General features: G+C 50.3%; 1 protein-coding gene across 21 annotated transcripts in view; it reads right to left on the bottom strand.

The window, feature by feature from the left end:
- The window catches only part of LOC118227027 (transcription factor SOX-6-like), a 188160-nt gene that overhangs the window by 44056 nt on the left and 123435 nt on the right, over positions 1 to 20669 (bottom strand). For all 21 annotated transcript variants that reach the window (XM_035417094.1, XM_035417103.1, XM_035417091.1 and 18 more), the window contains one exon: positions 2667 to 2787. In XM_035417094.1, coding sequence (XP_035272985.1) covers positions 2667 to 2787 — 121 coding nt within the window. The remainder of the gene's footprint in view (positions 1 to 2666; positions 2788 to 20669) is intronic.

Here is a 20669-nt window from a genome sequence, read left to right as displayed (position 1 = left end):
TCTCACTCTCTCTCTCTCTCTCTCTCTCTCTCATGGACAGATGTCTTCTTTGGCCATTCTCCTTTTCCACCGATCTGTCTCCTGTCATTTCCCAGAGGTCTTATTGATGTTTCTGATAGGAGGGAAGACCTCTGTGTGGGCACTTTTTTTTGTAGTTTTACAGATGCTGAAAGTCAATGTGTCAAAGAGAGAGAAAAACAGGGAGAGCAGGCAGTATTTTCCTCTGCTCTGGGCTCCCCCAGGGAAGGAATTTACTTCAATTTTTTTAATTACAGAAGCTGAAAAAAGCAACCCCCCCCCCCCTTCTAAGTCTCTCAACAATAAGGGGCGGAGACCTGGGCCCAGGGTGACTGGCCTGGCAGGGAGTCAGTGGACAAGCTGTAGCAATTTTTTTTCTTCTTCCCAGGTTTGTTTTTTTGGAGGGAGGTGGTGAGGAATGCTTGCGTGAGGAGCGGTTCACCTTCCCAGCTACACAAAAGGAGGCCGGGGGTGGGGTGTGGGGTGTGTGGGGCGGGGGGGGGGGGTGTGGCGTGCCGGGACAGGTACGGGGACCGACGCCCGGGGGGTGAAACTCCGCTCTTCATCCCTGCCGCCCGAGCGCGGCGCACCTCCTCCTCCTCCTCCTCGTTCCTCCTCCTCCTGCACACTTACACAACCCCCGCCAACATCTGTAATTGCGGAGTTTTGTTTGAGTGGCTGTTGGGAGCGCTGCTGTTTGCTGATGTATAAATTAGGCGTGCCGTATCCATTCACATCTTGTCAGTCCATCAGGACGTTATTGTGCGAGCCGCGAGGCTGCCGGGGGACCCGCTGCTATTAGCCGCGGCTCAGCCCCCCCCCCCCCACCTCGCCCCCCCCCCGGCCCCCCTCCCCGGCGCGCTCTCAATAACAGACACTTTTACTGCACGGGGGCAGGCGGCCCGGGGGCCAGACGTCTGCGACAAACGCTTAATGTATTCACAGGTCCTCGCTCAGAAAAACGAGGGATGAAACGGAAAAAGAAAGAGGGGGGGAGGAATAAAAAAAAAAGCCCACACGCACTTGTGGCATCGGGGATGTCAAATATTTTTCGGCTGTTTCGTAAACAAATGGAGCGCTCGGCGCTCGCCAATAGCGAGGAAAGCTAGCGCTAGCGCTCGCGCGAGGCGCTAGCGGCTCTGGCCAAGCGGACGTTAGCGACAAGCACGCGGCCGAGCGGAGGAGCCTCAGTGCTGGCGCGCAGTGTGCGGACGCAGACGGAGAACACGGAACGTTCTGTCCATTCAAAATGAATCTGGTCATTTCTACAGTACAGACAAGAGTGCAGTGCCTGGAGTCTAGTCTAGTCTGAATCAAAGCAAATGACAAATGATGACGCAAAAGTGTCGTGTGTGTGCGCGTGTGTGTGAGGAAGACTGAGACTTCTTCTGAACTATGATTCATTTTCTGAAATCAGACTATTTACTTTGTCTGCTTTTAAAGCTGTAACTCTAGCATTCCAGAATCAGGGGAAAGGGAGAAAATGTCAGTCATTTTGGGGAAACACAGCCCCCCTTGCCCAGTGAGAGTATGACATAGCCTGAGGGACAGCGAACAGCAGCCACTCACAGAATCAAATAATTATCATTATCATGAGCTTACTTTTTTAAATGGACAAATGAATGAACAATAATTTTACAGATAGCGTCTCTTGTAGTCATTGTTAATATGGTTGGATAACATTTTATGTAAACAGCTGCTTTGGCAATATTAAACATACTTGTGTATTCAGAAGCAGAGAGGAAGAAATTTACAGAGAGGAAACGGAGGAGAGAGGGTGAAAGATGAAAGGGAAGAGAGCAATAGAGAAGAAGGGGGAAAGATGAAAAGTCAGAGTGAGAAAGCAAAAGGGAGGAAGAGCAAGGATGGGGAGGGATAGAGGGAGGGAGGGAAAGAGATAGAGAGACAGAGAGGAGAGAGAGAGGGTAAGGGAAAGGAAGGGAGAGACAGAGAATGAATGAGAATACAAGAGTGATGCAGAGAGGACGAGAGCGAGAAAAAGATGGAGAAAGAGACAGACAGCAAAAGTGATACAGAGAGAGTGAGAGCAAACAATACAGTGAGAGAGACAGTGATAAAGACAGAGGGAAAGAGTGAGACAGAAAGAGTGACAGAGTGTGACAGTGACAGAGACAGAGTGAGAAAGAGGGGAGAACAATAGAGTGAGAGAGTAAGAGAGAGTGAAAGAGTGATAGAGTGATTTATAGAGTGAGAGTGATAGAAGATAGAAAGTGATAGATAGAGAGTGGCAGAGTGAGAGAGAGGTGATTGATAGATTGACAGAGTGATAGAGAGAGTGATACATAGAGAGAGAGTGTTATAGAGTGATAGAGAGTGATACATAGAGTGAGAGAGTGATGGAGAGAGATATACATAGAGAGTGATAGAGAGAGAGAGATACATAGAGTGATAGTGATATAGAGCGTGATACATAGAGAGAGAGAGAGAGAGAGAGAGAAACATAGAGAGAGAGAGTGATAGAGAGATACACAGAGAGTGATACATAGAGAGAGATAGAGTGATATAGAGAGTGATACATAGAGAGAGTGATAGAGAGAGAGAGAGAGATACATAGAGAGTGATAGAGTGATACATAGAGAGTGATAGAGTGACATAGAGATAGTGATAGAGCGAGAGAGAGAGCGTACCTGGCTTGTACGTGATTCCCGGGGGGAAGAGGAAGCCCTGCTGCGCAGCAGCGGCAGCTGCCAGAGTGCGCTGGTCGTGTGGAAAGATGGGGATCATGAGCGGAGGCATGTGACCTTGGACCTGCCGAGCACAAAGGGAGCACAGATCAGATGGCCGCCAAATGCGTCCTGACAGGTGCGTCTGCCCGCAAAGCCCCTCCCCCCCTCGCCTGGCCCCGCCCCCCACCCTGACCCCTGCCAAATCCCGGCCAGGTTCGCGTCATCACTTCAAAGAGCCGGCCTCTCACTGTCCTGCCCTGTGTCAAAGGTGCGGGGCAGGATAAGGGGGCATTATGCTCGTGTTCCTGCACTGGGGGAGGGGGCAGAATGCAGTTCGCCTGCTTCACACTGCAACACAGGGAAGTGGAGAGCATTTACAGCCATTCAGATAAGACTCCTGCACTCCCTCACATCTATAACCATTATGATAAAGGACTACACTCACACAACACCTTTCTCAATCTCAGAATGCTTTACACTCAAGGGAAATGCAGCTCACCTCAATCACATCCAATGTGTAGCACCCACACTCACATCCTCACACCCACTCACATCCTCACCCATTAACACACTCACATCCTCACACAATTTTAAATGCTCTGTTGTTATCAATGCTCAATAAAGCATTCATAAACGCATTATATACGTCATTAATAAAGAGAATAAACTCCCAGGGCTGATTTACAGTATGGCCCTGCTTTTGGCAGTGTGAACCCTGGAGAGGGGCCTCGTCCGTATCTGATAATGCACTTAAGATCACACGTGGGGCACCACACACACTACCCCTCACGCTGACTCAACACTTCCCATCCACCCCTGCTGGGCCGGGGAGAGGGGCAGAGCCCAAACAGGGCTTCAGCTCGCTGTCACGCCCCTCTTCCTGCCCCTGCCTGATGGGACGCAGAGCTGCTGCAGCCGTGTGCCCCTGTGGGGGGTAACCTGCCACCCCCGCCCCCCTCCCCCCCCAGGGGCCCCCGCCTGGAAACAGGGTTAATTAAGGTCACCCTTCCACAAATAAACACCTTACAGTTTACTTCTCTGATTTAGTCCTCAAAAAAAAAAAACTTCTGGCAATAAAAGAAACCTGCACACAATTCAGACTTTTCATTCTACTTACTGCTCTCTGTCCCTCTCTCTCCCTCTATCCCTCTCTCCCTCCCCACACGGCCTTAGAACAGTTCAACAAGGTCAGATCCCCCGGCACACACACAGGACAGCACAAAGCTCACGCCCTCGCCACTGACTGCCTGCTCGCAGAGGTTGCAGTGTCAAGCACGTCCTTCTGGAAACACTGAGACTTCTCTGCACTTCAACACCATTTTAATTTCACTTCTCGTTTTGCTCTTCATTACTGGCCTGTAAAGTCCAGTGGTTTACCTTATGAGATTAACCTTTACAAGCATTCATCAGCGCGCACCGCTTTGTACAGACAGCACAAAACGGCTGCTGCAATTCAAATTACTGCCTTACATGTCGCCAACCAGAAAATCTCTCACTTTGCAAACATGAGCATTATTAAACAATGAAGTGTGAATTTATTGAATCTTCAGACACAACATGAAAAAGAAATGCTGGCAGGCTGGTATTTCATGCACATTTGATATAAATAAACATGCTGTATTCATATTGCTTCGACGTTACTCAATTATCACACTGTGATCAAATAAAAAAAAATATGAATTATCAATTTATAGAAAAAGATAAAGAGCGATGTAGATGCTAAACAATGCATACAGCAAACTGCACAGATGATTAATTCCACATCAACTGATGCACTTTCACTGGTAAGGAAACAGATCAGGCACAAGATACCGTTTGGATAACAATCCCTGACATTTCCATACATGGTTGCACCATGTTACACTTAATACCACGCCACCAGGCTCAGCGAAAGGGAACCCAATCTGCAGAACAGCAGCGGATTCAGCCGACGCCTTCCCGACCCTCAGTGAGCTGATGGAGCGAGCGCGTTTGTGACCTCACATTATCCCTGTAGTTTTCCATCGGCCGCCGTCAAACTCAACATGGGACGTGGCGGCTGGCCTTATCTGGCCCAATCTCACACCTGTTAAGATTAAATAAGGATCAGCTTCCAGACAAAAAGGCATCTCTTTCTCTCCCAATCACTCTCTCTCTCCCTCTTCCTCCCTCTCTCATTCCCTCTTTCTCACTCCCTCTTCCTCCCTCTCCCTTCCTCTCTCTTTCCCTCTCCCTCCCTCACTCCTTCCCTCTCCCTCTCCCTCCCTCTCTCTCAGTAACGACTCTCCGAGCTTTTGCCCGTCTCTGAAAGGGTTAATCTCAGGTTAATGTGCCAGTCGGCCAGAAGCCCAGATAATTTTAACAGGCAGGATGAACTTCAGGGGTCTGAAAGACTAAAGCAGAGCAGATGTGAGGCCACCTTCCCCTTCCCCTCTTCCCTTCCTCTCCTCTTCCCCTCCTCCGTTCCTCTCTCCTTCCCCTCTTCCCTTCCTCTCCTCCCTCCCCTCTCCTCCACTCGTCTTCTCTCCCCTTGCTGCTCCTTGTAAAGAGACCGCCATATTGTGATGCCACTGCTTGGCTTATTATCTCTGTAGCGCTATGTGGCTGTGTGTGTGTGTGAGTGCGTCTGTGTGTGTGTGTGTGTGTGTGTGAGTGTGTTTGTGTGAGTCTGTTTGCAAGAGGATGTTGTTGGCCAGGTGTGCACTCAAGCTCAGCACCTTTGTTCTAGTACATTCTATCATTTGCTAAATGAAGGTCTTGTGTGACTATGTGTGGGTGCGTGTGTTAGTGTGTATATGTGTGGGTGGGTGCATGTGTTAATGTGTGTATGAGTGGGTGCGTGTGTTAGTGTGCATATGTGTGGGTGGGTGCGTGTGTTAGTATGTGTAGGTGTGGGTGGGTGTGTGTGTTAGTGTGTATATGTGTGGGTGGGTGCGTGTGTTAATGTGTGTATGTGTGGGCGTGTGTGTTAATGTGTGTATGAGTGGGTGCGTGTGTTAGTGTGCATATGTGTGGGTGGGTGCGTGTGTTAATGTGTATATGAGTGGGTGCGTGTGTTAGTGTGCATATGTGTGGGTGGGTGCGTGCGTTAGTATGTGTAGGTGTGGGAGGGTGTGTGTGTTAGTGTGTGTATGTGTGGGTGCATGTGTTAATGTGTGTATGTGTGGGCGTGTGTGTTAATGTGTGTATGTGTGGGTGCGTGTGTAAATGTGTGTTAGTGTGTATATGTGTGGGTGCATGTGTTAATGTGTGTATGTGTGGGCGTGTGTGTTAATGTGTGTATGAGTGGGTGCGTGTGTTAGTATGTGTAGGTGTGGGTGGGTGTGTGTGTTAGTGTGTGTATGTGTGGGTGCATGTGTAAATGTGTGTATGTGTGGGCGTGTGTGTTAATGTGTGTATGAGTGGGTGCGTGTGTTAGTATGTGTAGGTGTGGGTGGGTGTGTGTGTTAGTGTGTGTATGTGTGGGCGTGTGTGTTAGTGTGTGTATGTGTGGGTGCATGTGTTAATGTGTGTATGTGTGGGCATGTGTGTTAATGTGTGTATGTGTGGGTGCGTGTGTTAGTGTGTGTATGTGTGGGTGCATGTGTAAATGTGTGTATGTGTGGGCGTGTGTGTTAATGTGTGTATGAGTGGGTGCGTGTGTTAGTATGTGTAGGTGTGGGTGGGTGTGTGTGTTAGTGTGTGTATGTGTGGGCGTGTGTGTTAGTGTGTGTATGTGTGGGTGCATGTGTTAATGTGTGTATGTGTGGGCATGTGTGTTAATGTGTGTATGTGTGGGTGCGTGTGTTAGTGTGTGTATGTGTGGGTGCATGTGTAAATGTGTGTATGTGTGGGCGTGTGTGTTAATGTGTGTATGAGTGGGTGCGTGTGTTAGTATGTGTAGGTGTGGGTGGGTGTGTGTGTTAGTGTGTGTATGTGTGGGCGTGTGTGTTAGTGTGTGTATGTGTGGGTGCATGTGTTAATGTGTGTATGTGTGGGCATGTGTGTTAATGTGTGTATGTGTGGGTGCGTGTGTTAGTGTGTGTATGTGTGGGTGCATGTGTAAATGTGTGTTAGTGTGTGTATGTGTGGGTGCATGTGTAAATGTGTGTTAGTGTGAGTCAGTGCGCTCTAAACGATCTAAACCGAGAAAGGAAAGAGTGGAAATGGCCGTGCACACGTAAGGCTGGAGCATCATCGATATCACTATGGGAAACGCAGGTGTCAGCACCGGGGTCCAATAATGCTGTTAAGGACCTGCTAATCCCCGGGTCAGCGGCGCAGACCAATCAAACGCGCGGGACCGTCCCAGACGAGACGGGCGCCCGGCCCGGCGGCGCGCCCCACACCGCCGCCCGCGGCCCTCCGCGCTCCGACCCCCCGTCAGGAGCGCGGGCGACAGCCGTGGCCGCGGCGACGGAAATTGAGACGAACGGGTCTTCGCCGCGCCCGACGGGGCCCCTGTCAGCGGCCATGCTCCTCGCTGTCCTTTAAGCGCTTCCACGCCAGGCCCAGGGGACGGTCCCCGTGGCAACCCGCCTCCAGACGGAGTTTTATCTCCTGGAAACGTCACTTCACAATTTCACCCACTTTCGCTTTTAAAAGGAGAGCGGGGGAAGCTGTCCAAACACGTCCACATACCTTCGGTGTTGACGAGATAACACAATAGAGGGAAGGAGGAGCACAAGCAGAAGAAGAAAAATAGCGCCTCTCCCTTTTTAAAAAAAAACTCCTTTTTAAGTAGTGAAATGCAGAAGGAGGTACTGTAACAGTAATGGACATCGCCACAGCACACACCACTAAAGTGCTACCTGAATGTTTTTATTTCTACATGAAACCTCTTCAATTTATGTTTACTCGTGTGTATTTAAGAGGACCTCCTGCAGGTGGGAGATGTGGATAAGATGGGGAGGAGGCTGATCGCGTGCGCCCTGCTGAGCGGGGCAAGGAGCGGGCATTTCCACCGCATCGCCCCCCCCCCCGGTGCCGAGCGCGTCCCAAATCAGCCGCGATCTGGCGTTAGGAGCAGCGGTCCAGGCTCCCCGCTTTCCACTGCTCTCCGAGAGACCGGGGGGGGAAATCTCATCTTAGCCCGGCAGCGACGGCAGCCGCTATTACCGCCAGTGGTGATGGTTCACACTTTGTTCCCCGTTGCACTCCACCGACTCTCAAATCAAATGGTCGCCTGAGACAAACCACCTCTGGGGGGGGGGGGGGGAGGACTGGGGCGGGGGGGAGTGGGGGCAGAGCAATCTGTGAATTGCCAGCAGCCTCAATTCGTACGTACGGCTAAAAGCACTGAAATCAAATGAGGGTGTCAGCTAGGCTCCCGTTACACTGTTCATAGCGTCTGAAGAGTGAGCTTTCTGGGAATAAACCGAGCGCGGGGGGGGGGGGGGGGGGGGTGGGTGGGTGGGAGGGATGGGGGGGGCGGGGGGGGGGGGGATTGTTGAATGAAATCGCTGCCGGGCTCCGCCGTCTGTGCGTTCCTTTGTTCCGGCGAGGTTAATTCATAAAACAATCCCAGAGATCCCAGCTCACACATTACTCCCACATCACGAGTCACTGTGGAGTCTGCCACGCTTCTGCACGCGTGCGGGAAAGAGCTTTCCGAGCTGTGACACGGCACACAGGGCTGCCATAGGCTGCTTATCAAAGCCAGGGAATACCCCCCCCACCCCGCCCCCCTGACCCTGCTCCGCTGGGCCAGTCCCGGATGACCCCCCAGGCCGGACCTCCGTCCCCTCTAACCCGGGACAGGGCCCCCGTCGCCCTACCTCTGCCCGAAATCCCTCTCCCTCTCCTCTTCTTTTCTGCGATGGAGGGGGAAACAGGAGGCCACAGATTTACAGGTCACTCACAAAGGGTCTTTGTCTGACCGTTCGTTGCTTTGTCCAATCCCACCCCGCACCCCCCCCCCACCCTTCCCTCCCCTCCCTTTCCCAAAACCTCCACCCCTGCACCTCCTGAGCCATTCAGCCTCAGGAAAGGCCTGTTTGGTCTGACAGGTAAGAGATTAACATCTACAGGCCGCAGGAACACAATCTGCACTTTGTTAGGGAGGTGTTTGCGCAGGGGGGCCCCCCCAGCCCCAGCCCAACACGGCGGGCTTGTTTACGCTGAGAAAACAGGGAGCGCCGGCCTGGCCTTCGCTGAGAACCAACGGGGTACCAAACAAGCCGCCGCACTATTTCTGCGGCGCGGGGCGTGGGCTGGAGGAGCCAGACGCGGAGAGCAAGGTCGCCGCCCGCCGCTGTCTGGGTGAGCAACCAATAGATGACTTCTTGTTACACTAATTCCTTACAGAGTAAAACAAGCCCGCTTGGAGAACAGCCACTCCAATATGTCTATATTAAATCTCAGGCTGTTAGGAAGGAGGACTCTCCTCCAGCCCCCACCCCCCCTTCCATTCCCTGCCCCCCCCCCCCCTTCTTCAGAGCCCCTGCCTTGCGAAGAAACAGTTTAGAAATCACCAGCGCAGACCACCGATGCACAGTCATACGAAACACTGTTTCACAACAGCGCCAGACCTCGTGTTTCTGAAAGGATTTAATAATGACTTATTTATGTTTGGAAACTTAGCCTTAGCCGCGGTATTTATGCACGTAATGCAGAATGTCCAGAGGAAGGAAAAAAAAAAACTAAACAGGCGGATTGAGACGTACCCCCTAGAAATACCCCCGTCGGAATGACTAAATAAAAGCGATTTAAACACGCAAGCGGAGGGCTGCTGGGTAAACGGCTGTGAGCACAAAGCAGGCGAGCCGCCCGCGTCTCTCCGCGGGCCAGCAGAGAGAGTGATCAATGCACACTCCACAGAGGAGAGCGCGCCGAAAGCTAACTCCTGCACCGGCGCACAGACCGAGAAACCTCATTTAAGTCTGTAAATATTTTAAACAATTAGGTTTGTATTGACTATGAAATATCAAAGATAAGCCTTAGGGCCCTCTCTCTCTCTCTCTCTCTGAGCTTTTTATTTGAACGCTCCAATTATGCTCAAGTTTCATTATGTTATCCCCCGTCTTTTGCCCCCCCCCCCTCTCTCCCTCTCCTTTTCCTTCCCTCCGTAATGCGCTTGCAGTATGTGGACCGCTCAGCCTTGTATATTACCAGTTACCACCTCCCTAATGTTACATGGGCTGGAGTTACAAGACAAGCCCGGTGTGGGAGAGAGAGAGAGAGAGAGAAAGGGAGGGAGTGGGAAGGAGGGAGGGAGAGAGATAGGGACAGAAAGGGAGCGGGAAGGAGGGAGGGAGGAAGAGAGGCAGAAAGAGGGAGAGAGGGAGGTTGGAAGAGTAAGAAAGAGGGAGGAATGGAGGGAGAAAAGAAGGGGGTGGGAAAGGAAAACATATTCCTCCAGAACTTGGCAATGAAATGAAAAAGATTTGCAGTAAACTTGCTAAATCCATAAGGGCCCTATCAAACAGCATGAGTAACGAAGAGCCGAGATATAAACTGCCCCCAAAAACAGCGTGAGCCTGCGACCGGCAGCGTGGTCACCACGGTTACACATCTCAGATACGGGACGGAGACGGGCGTGAGGAGGACGCCTTCAGCCCGCGCGGCGCGGAGCGAGGACCCGTGAAGGCCGGCGGGCAGAAGCCCTGTGCATGCTGGGCCTGTCTGTGAGCGCTTTCTGTGAGCGCTTTCCTCACTGGCCCGCATCTGCGGCTGACCTCAAACTGGGGCTGGAGCCAGAGGAGGAGGAATCCTGTGCCTCGCCCCGCCTCTCACACGTTGCCACGGCGTTGGGGTATTTCAACGGGGAGGACGAGGATGAGGATGAGGAAGACGCCGCATTGCTGAGGACGCAACGTGTGCGGCACACCTGTCCGGCTGTCCTTCGTCCCTACCCAAGCGACAGAGCTGCAATGCCTGAGAGTGATCAGCACAGCCTCCCTCCCTCCAGCAGCACAACTTAAAGGCCAAAGCAAAGATACCGCATGGCTAACAGATCCTCAGCAGTACCGCTCATTCAAAAACCGCTCGATGGCAGCTTTATAATGCTACATACCAGTGTATAAATAAGTATTAATAGTTAAATCATTACTGAATATAATTTATAGATTATTTTCACAATGTTTAAAATGATTAATTAATGATAATCAAAGGTACAGTATGTGGTTTAAGCTTGCGTTTGATAAAACCATTGCTGCTTCAGGTAGATTATTAAAATATCTACATTACCAAGTGTATTATGCCAGGATAAATATGTATCCCCAGTGGTGGGTGGATCTGACAGTGTCTCTACCTTCACACTTTAAAGGGTGATAAATATAAAAGCGAAATAAAATGCACTTCTTTAGGTAGATATTGGTTGCTGGTGGCTATTATGATTAGAATAGTGAACGGTAAGAGTGGGTCAATTCAGTTTCACAACCAGATAAAATGACTATAGTTATTGATTTATTTAGACAACCGGTGGCCAGCCAATTAGTGAGCCTGTGGCAACTATCCTAACAATAAACTTAGCTTAACTTCGAAGAAGGTTAGATAAGGTAAAGTTATTCACGAGCAAAGGAAAAAAACTGCATTTGTGTTGGGTAATGCTATTCATCTAGAGAGGACTATCCCAGGAAAAACGATTTTTTTTAAACTACACCACTGTCACCATCATGTATTTCAAAGGGTACAGCATGTTACAATTTAAAATGTTAAAAAAAACTGCAATAGCAAAATTCAGGCAAAAAAAAACTATAACTAGCTTATGTTCAAAGAGCAACAAGATATGAATGATGTGATCCTGAGAGACCCAAAGTCTGGAAAACAAAAAAACAAACAAATAAGAAATAAACCAATGATTGAAGTCTTTAAGAACATCATACTTAGGTGCAATAAATTAAGCGAAACATGCAAGCATTTTTTAAAATATGAATCCAACCTGACCTTCCCAGGGATATTTCCTTTTAGGTTTTACCATATTTTATCCAAAAGTATTTTGTACCGTACTAATTCACTGAACATCTAACAGAGAGTATAAACATTTCCTTTAAATGTTTACCTCCCTGTTTCGAAAAGCGTACTGAATCAACATGGCTGCAGGACATCTGTTTGTTTTAAAAGAATGCGTAAGGCAAAACAGCTGACCAAATGTTTTCTGTAGTCTAGATGTGCACGTACACACACACAAAAACTACAACAATGTCCAAACAATGTATGGTAACTGATTTTGGAGCCTCCAGGAACTTCATTTTAAGAAGTATCTCAGTGTCCAATGGCAGGACTGGCTGGCTGAAATCAGACCACCCCGAAATCCAATCACGGCATTGTCCGTGACCAGGCTGGACGAGGTGGGGTGCATCACCCCTTCTTCCTGTCGGCGGCCGACAGACTGAGCCGTTGTCTTCGCAATCGCCTCCCAGCTGCCGGGACTCGCGAAAAACAACAGAGGCGAGATTGTTAGGAGGGAGACTTCACTGCAGGCACATGAGTGTGTTAAGACTTTTAAAACACGCTCCCATGTCATGTGCACACCCAGTGACGGGCAAGAATAATTATGAAGAAGAAGGGAAAAAAAACAATTCCGCGTCTATGAAAAGAAAAAAAAGGAAAAAACCGCACGGGACAAAACAGCCCATTCATGGGACTCCTTAGGGAACGCTCGGACTCTCCGCTGCCCCCCCCCCCACCCCCGAAAACAAAAAGGGCCTTTTTTTGGTGCCGCTGTGGGCTGAATGCTTCGCTTTGCCACCCTCGCCCTAAGAAAACACGGGCCCCCTTTCTGACTGTTGGCTGGCCGTGCACACTAGAGCCTATTTACACCCCCCCCCCCCCAAACCCCCCCTCGCCCGCTGTGCCCGCCCACCAGCCACGGAGGCCCGGCCCGAGGTAAAGCCGACGCAGAGACCAAACAGTTTTCTCAACATTAACGGGGGAAAACACAGCGAAGGAAGGATGGAAAACAAGGTCAACGCCACGCTGGAGAACCTTTCAGACGCCCACCCGTACTCCCCTCCTGGGATCCCGGCTGCCTCAGAGTAAATCACGGGGGTTCCCGATTGGATGACAGTAAAGCACGGAGGATCCTGATTGGATGAGGGCGTAGCGCAAACTGATCTTTCCAGATCTGTGGCTTCTGATCTGGACCAAACCAGACTGGGAGTTACAGCCAGGCACATTGTAATTACAGTATACACAATATGCATACAGAATGTCTCTGAGCCACACTATGCAGACAGGTAGTTTGCGGTCTCTTTTTTTTGTGTCTAACATCAACACTGCGCAGTGTTTCAAACGAACACACATGAGGAGTATTTCACCTTTAGAGCAGCAGGGGAAAAGCATATCATTTCCATAATGCACAATTCCACCTTTTTAAATCCTGCTGATTGAGTACTCTTAAGTCTCACACAAGCCCTGGTACACAGGCTGAACATCCCTGCTACAGAAAGCCAGCTCCCAGAGTGGGTTTAAGAATCCCCTCAGGTAACTAATTAATGACAGGACTCAGGTGTGACTTCGCACACTCGAACTGTTCATGTGACAGCCTCCTAATGAATACACCTTAACCGCCGACGTGCCAAAAGGAGGAACCCTGGGTAAGGCGCCCCGTCGCTGATTGCAGGCGTGCGCGGCTGCACGTAATTAACATCGATGATCTGATCCGTGTTCGTCTGCATTCTTACATCGACGGAACAGACGCGCGCATTCTCAGCATATGTTCCAAACAGGCGCGCCTTTGTCTCGACCTGCCTTCTGGGGCTACGCTAGCGCCGCCGCGCAGAGCTATCGCAGCGCGCTAGCGGGGAAATGCGTCTCGCGCGCGTTAGCCAGCGCTGCCCATCCAGCGCCGGGTACGATAGCGGACTGAGAAAACTGGCAGCTGGACTGCGACCACGTTTGCTTTTTTTCCTAATACTCCCAGAGAATTAATAGATCCACTCTGCCACCACGTTTTATTTTTCCAACAGAATTAACAAAGAATCAATGGATCCACTCTGTGTTTAACGCAAATAGAAAAGATAAACCCATCTCCCGCTAACCTGGGTCCACGGTGAACGCTAAGACTGAAATGGCGGCCGAGCATTAAGACGCCGGAGAGGAGCTCTGAGGTGCGGTAACGTCAGCGGCGGCCCCTCCAGGCCTACGCCCGTGAAGCCAAGCGAACAAATCTACCCAGATAGCCCCACACTGTTTATATCCATAATTTATGAATTTGTTTAAACTGGCCGGCAACATTATGGTTCCCCATTCATCCACTTAGCTTAATTTCCAAACCAACATGCCCGTTGCTGAGGTTGTATCTATTAAGCCATTTTTGTGCATCATTAAGTTTTAACCGGGTCCCCGATAGCTTTATTGTTCAAATTGGCGTGTGACTTTATTTAACGTCAGCATTTCTTTCTGGATCCTGACAAGAGCTCACATATTATAACTAATTAAATTGATCCCCCCGCCCCCCACCCCCCGCCCTAACTACCCCCTCAGCAAAAGCCGCTAAATGGAATTATTTGTACTCAAGTGTCAATATACTAAATCAGAGAGCTAACGAGTCAGGTCAGCGCCCGCTTTCCTTCCTCAACCTCGCCAGGGCCGTCTTCCTCGCCGGATTAACGCTTTCCCAGTATGGCGCGCGGCCGCGTTGAGCAGGAGCCGGAGCTGATTGGGTCTGAGGAAGATCGGACGGGTCTGAGCGGGGTTCTACTGGCCCAGGCCGCCACACCGACGGGAGAGCTAACTGTGAATGTTTCTCTCGCTGCTGCGATCGCCATACCCGGGAAGGAAAACAGTCGTGCTTCTCCTCCTATTATATTCCTGATGCTGTGTATCCAAGACTGTTAAAGAGAATATGTAAGTACCCCCCAATTAGCAAAGTCTATTCTGGGCATTTTTTTGCAATGCATTAATAAGAGTCTATCGCTTCGCATGTAATTTGCGGGGAGGAAAAACAACAGCAACAGCGACTAACAGGAGACAGCTCATGACTGCAAATCTTTGTTCAGTCAGCAACCGCCCATACATGTATTCCAGGCTAATTATGAAAATCATTCCGCATTTTGTTTGCTGCACTGTGTGTATCTGTACACACTCGCCTCGCACAGAAGTGCACCAAACAAAAATACTGAGTTTAATTACAGGTCAGACGGTGTGACTGAGAGACTAATAATGGCGCACCGGAGTGGGTTTACCGTTCGGTTCAGAGACACATAATCATGTAATAAATGGCTGTGAACAATAAGAAAAATTCATTTATGAGGACGGGGACAGCCCAGCACCAACAGCTCTCTCTCCTCAGCGGAGATGCCCGGTCACAGTGTGGAGGTCATTCACACAGGAACGGCTCAATCGAGAGAGAGAGAGAGACCCCTGTTAAAGAGCGTTCTGAGAGACCCTTAAAACCAAAAGGTTAAGGTGGAACAGAAAGGTCACATCGAGACCCGCTAACAGTAGCAGTCACTGAGAGCCTGACCGCCCTGGTTAAGGTGGAACAGAAAGGTCACATCGAGACCCGCTAACAGTAGCAGTCACTGAGAGACTGACCCCCAGGTTAAGGTGGAACAGAAAGGTCACTTCTGAGACCCGCTAACAGTAGCAGTCACTGAGAGACTGTCCCCCTGGTTAAGGTGGAACAGTACGGTCACTTCTGAGACCCGCTAACAGTAGCAGTCACTGAGGGACTGACCCCCTGGTTAAGGTGGAACAGTACGGTCACTTCTGAGACCCGCTAACAGTAGCAGTCACTGAGAGACTGTCCCCCTGGTTAAGGTGGAACAGTACGGTCACTTCTGAGACCCGCTAACAGTAGCAGTCACTGAGGGACTGACCCCCTGGTTAAGGTGGAACAGTACGGTCACTTCTGAGACCCGCTAACAGTAGCAGTCACTGAGAGACTGTCCCCCTGGTTAAGGTGGAACAGTACGGTCACTTCTGAGACCCGCTAACAGTAGCAGTCACTGAGAGACTGTCCCCCTGGTTAAGGTGGAACAGAAAGGTCACTTCTGAGACCCGCTAACAGTAGCAGTCACTGAGAGACTGTCCCCCTGGTTAAGGTGGAACAGTACGGTCACTTCTGAGACCCGCTAACAGTAGCAGTCACTGAGAGACTGACCCCCTGGTTAAGGTGGAACAGTACGGTCACTTCTGAGACCCGCTAACAGTAGCAGTCACTGAGAGCCGGACCCCCCTGGGTGCTTACCCAAGCCGAGCGGGCACATGACCACAGAGGGGAGGGGAACGGGACGAGCTCACTACGGAGCACGCCGGCGGTCTACCTGACTGGTGTCTGTGGCTGGAACCCCTCGTGAACGGAAGGCTTGTAGCGGGGGCGCGAGCATTTCTTCGAGGGGGGAAGAGGGATTGTTGATACTGTCCGAACACAAACATCAGCAGAAGGCCGCCGTGTGCAGTGAGCAGGGCGCGCTCACCTGCACAAACACGGCTCTGTTTTTACTGAACTTCTCCCGCGAATTCTATCACGGTCTCCCAACACCGGGACACGGAGCGTTCTGGCCGAAGAGTCTCAGATCCTTCGTTAGGTGGGCGCTGAACACAGAACCCGCATTATTCTCCATTTTACCTCTCCAAAAATTTCAGAATTCTTTTTCATGAGTATAGCGATTCATTTGGAAAAATTCATTAGCATCCAGTTCATCTGCAAGTTAGTGTTTCAAAATATATTAAAAATATATGGGGCGACATAGCTCAGGAGGTAAGAGCGGTTGTCTGGCAGTCGGAGGGTTGCTAGTTCAAACCCCGCCCTGGGCGTGTCGAAGTGTCCCTGAGCAAGACACCTAACCCCTAACTGCCCTGGTGAATGAGAGGCATCAATTGTAAAGCGCTTTGGATAAAAGCGCTATATAAATGCAGTCCATTGACCATTTAAAAGCAAGCAAGATATAGGAAATATATAGGAAAATGTCACAAGGCTGTCCAAATAAATTGAATTACAAAATAAATTACAACAAAAAAAAAACAACAAATTATTTGCACATTCTAATATGAAGTGCACATATTTTAAAATTTGCATTTCACCTTAAAACCCTGCTTAAGGTCCCACTAGCTGTACTCGGTGCGAGTGAGCCGCGCAGGAGAGGGGGACAGCGCTGTGCGCGGAGCGGATCCGGGTGGAAGGAGGAATAAGCTGATGAAATGTCAGCGTGCGCAGAGGGGAAGGTGTTTGAGTGGGGAGATTAATTAGCCCTTTAGCGCCACGCAGGCCTGCCCCAGGAAGGCTTCCTCTGTCTGCCGGCGCTGCTAATTCGCCTTTATGGGCCCGGGGAAATTGCGCACATATGACAGGAATTAAGCCCTCGTTTAGGAGAGACACATGTCTGTCACGTCCGCGGGAACAAAGGCGCGTCCCCCGGGCTCCACCGCTCCCTCAGGCTGACACTCATTCTGCTGGCGCTGCCTGCCCATTACGCGCTGATATAAGAGCCAATAAATCATCCGCTCTGCTTACTGTCTCTCACACACAGACACACACATACGTATACACACGAACGCACACACACACACATATAGCACACGCACGCACACACACACACAGACACACACATACGTATACATACAAACGCACACATACACACATATAGCACACACACACACAGGCATACGCATACACACGCACGCGCACATACACACATACACACATATAGCACACGCATGCACACACACACAAGCATACACATACACACGCACACGCACATACACACATATAGCACACGCACACGCACACACAGGCATACACGCGCACTCACACACACAGGCCTGAATGAGCACACACACAAACACACACATTCGTACACACATGCTCAAAAACACACACTGACAAAGACACACTCACATGCAAATACACACAGACGCACGCATGCACGCACACATACATAATACACACACGCGCACACAAACAAACAAATGCACACACACACACGCACGCACGCACACACACACACACACACACGCTTTGTGTTCTCTGCTTAGCTGTGAGGCTTTAGGGGAGCCTGCCTGTGTGTGCAGTGGAGGTGGTTAACCCCAGTGCAATTAAACTGTATCTTTAATCTGGGAGCTGTTGGCAGCTATTATTTAACCCTTGGAAGTTCCCCGCTGTTCCTCCACACTGTTTAAAACCACATGTTAGGAAACCTCTGGCACTTTGAAGTGTGCGCCGACGGTGTGCTGCAGGCCGTTGCGAGCAGTTCCCTCCTGCAGTCCTGCAGGGGCACCGCTCACATGCGCTCCCGATAAGGCCCACCGTCGCGCCCAAACGCTTCAGACCCCAGGGCACGGCGGTTACTCTCCCCTGGCACGCACAAACGCACTTAAACCCCCCGTGGCACAGAGTCAGGAATCCTACGCACCCCATCGCACTGTAAATACAGACGCCGTTATTTAACGATCACCAGAAATCACCAAAGATCTGCACAAACTGCGTGAAACTCCGCTTCTGAATGGCCAGGTGCCACGTGACCTGAGGTAACACCCAGTGCAAACTACCAGAGGAGGGGGGGGGGGCGGGGCGGACGGCACAGGTCAGGAGAGAATGAGAGACAGAGGGAGAGACTCCGACCACAGTACCTGACCTGGTTTCAATGGTACTTTTACTTCTGATTTACATTTTATTTTCATTTTATCGTTTTATTCATTTTGTGATACGGTATTATGCTTTTTTGTAATATTCATATGCTTTGACGATACCAATGTGAGAAAGAGAATGGGAGAGAGAGAGAGAGAGAGAGGGAGGTGGGAGGGCAAGTAGATCAGAGCCAGGTGGAGTTCCCTTCACACAGCAAGCAGAAGAAAAGCAGATCTGGATTTGATAAGTAGAGCCAGACCTGTACAACAACACGGTGTCGAAGGCCAAAGAAGCAAAACGGAGAATAAACAGGCCCTGCTCCTGCGGCCATCCAGCCACAATAAGCCTCTCTGTCCGTCAACCCGCGCAGAGACCCAGCGAGCTATCACTGTTCCATACAAACCTAGCGCTCTTTAACGCACTGTGGCTGTGCACGCAGACAAAAGCATCAATGGCTGCTGGACTATTGAGATCCTTTTCTTTGCTGAACTGTTGAAATCAGTAAGCTTAGGCAAGATAATGAAAGCTAGTTATTGTTAAATTGGCGAGGGTATATTCTGCTATACAAGTTGTAGCTGCGTCATGTCAGGAAAAATCTATTTTATGAATGCGTGTTAGACAATGAATACATCACACATTATATGTGAATCCCTCTCTCGGTGTGGTGCTTGTTCTGTGTGTGTGTGTGTGTGTGTGTGTGTGTGTGAGTCAGCATGTGTGTGAGTGTGTGAATGTGTGTGTGTGTGAGTGTCTGCGTGTGCGTGAGTGTGTGCGTGTGTGTGTGAGTGCGTGTGTGCGTGCGCAAGTGTATGCATGTGTGTGTGAGCGCGTGTGCGTGCATGTGTGTCTGTGTGTGTGTGTATGTATGAGTGAGCATGTGTGTGTGTGTGTGTGTGAGAGTGTCTGTGCGTGCATGAGTGTGTGCGTGTGTGTGAGTGTGTGTGCGCAAGTGTGTGCGTGTGTGTGTGTGTGAGTGTGTGTGTGAGTGTGTCTGTGTGTTTGGGTAGCGCGTGTGCGTGCATGTGTGTCTGTGTGTTTGGGTATGTATGAGTGAGCATGTGTGTCTGTGTGTTTGGGTATGTATGAGTGAGCATGTGCGTGTGCGTGCGTGTGTGTCTGTGTGTTTGGGTAGCGCGTGTGCGTGCATGTGTGTCTGTGTGTGTGTGTATGTATGAGTGAGCATGTGTGTGAGAGTGTCTGTGCGTGCATGAGTGTGTGCGTGTGTGTGAGCGCGTGTGCGTGCATGTGTGTCTGTGTGTGTGTGTGTGTGTGTGAGCGCGTGTGCGTGCGTGTGTGTCTGTGTGTTTGGGTAGCGCGTGTGCGTGCATGTGTGTCTGTGTGTGTGTGTGTATGAGTGTGCATGTGTGTCTGTGTGTGTGTGAGCGCGTGTGCGTGCATGTGTGTCTGTGTGTGTGTGTATGTATGAGTGAGCATGTGTGTGTGTGTGTGTGTGTGTGCATGAGTGTGCATGTGTGTCTGTGTGTTTGGGTAGCGCGTGTGCGTGCATGTGTGTCTGTGTGTTTGGGTAGCGCGTGTGCGTGCATGTGTGTCTGTGTGTTTGTGTGTTTGGGTAGCGCGTGTGCGTGCATGTGTGTCTGTGTGTTTGTGTGTTTGGGTAGCGCGTGTGCGTGCATGTGTGTCTGTGTGTTTGGGTAGCGCGTGTGCGTGCATGTGTGTCTGTGTGTTTGGGTAGCGCGTGTGCGTGCATGTGTGTCTGTGTGTGTGTGTGAGCGCGTGTGCGTGCATGTGTGTCTGTGTGTGAGCGCGTGTGCGTGCATGTGTGTCTGTGTGTTTGGGTAGCGCGTGTGCGTGCATGTGTGTCTGTGTGTGTGTGTGAGCGCGTGTGCGTGCATGTGTGTCTGTGTGTTTGGGTAGCGCGTGTGCGTGCATGTGTGTGTGTCTGTGTGTTTGGGTAGCCAGATGTCCTGTCCGTGAGGCAGAAAGGACCCCTGTCTGCAGGAGAAAGCTGCCCTTGAGCTGCACACGCACAGCCACTCAAGGATTCATGATAAAACACACGCATTCGATTTATCTCTCACCAAAATCCATTTATACCTGTGACAGAGGACGCAATAAGATAAAAGTATGTCTGGTTAAAATATCTGACCTCGAAATATTTAAATTAGAGAGGAAGGCTGAATACAACCTGGACCATGCCCACATATTTATGCCATTTAAAAACAGCCACTCACATACAAATTATGAAAATAATACTAAAACCTGATCAAGCTGTAAAACCTGTGCGCCTCAGTAAGGGCACGGGTGAACCAGAGATGGTGGAGATAAACTCATCCAGAGTCATTTTCATTCATCTCTCCTTCACCCTGCAGTGCTGCCAACTTATAAGCCTGTTGAAACATCGCTCTCCAAAACATGTGCACTAAACATTTGGCCGACGACGCCTGGAGATCATTTTATTAACTTCGCACTCGTTTCATAGACTGCTGCTCATGTTGCTAGCATATGCCGCGCTGCAATTCATCCCCCTCTAT

This window comes from Anguilla anguilla, chromosome 5 (genome assembly GCF_013347855.1).
Source record: "Anguilla anguilla isolate fAngAng1 chromosome 5, fAngAng1.pri, whole genome shotgun sequence".
Classification (NCBI taxonomy): Eukaryota; Metazoa; Chordata; class Actinopteri; order Anguilliformes; family Anguillidae; genus Anguilla; species Anguilla anguilla.
Note: the sequence above shows the minus strand (reverse complement) of the source record. Positions and strands in the feature narration are given on the sequence as shown.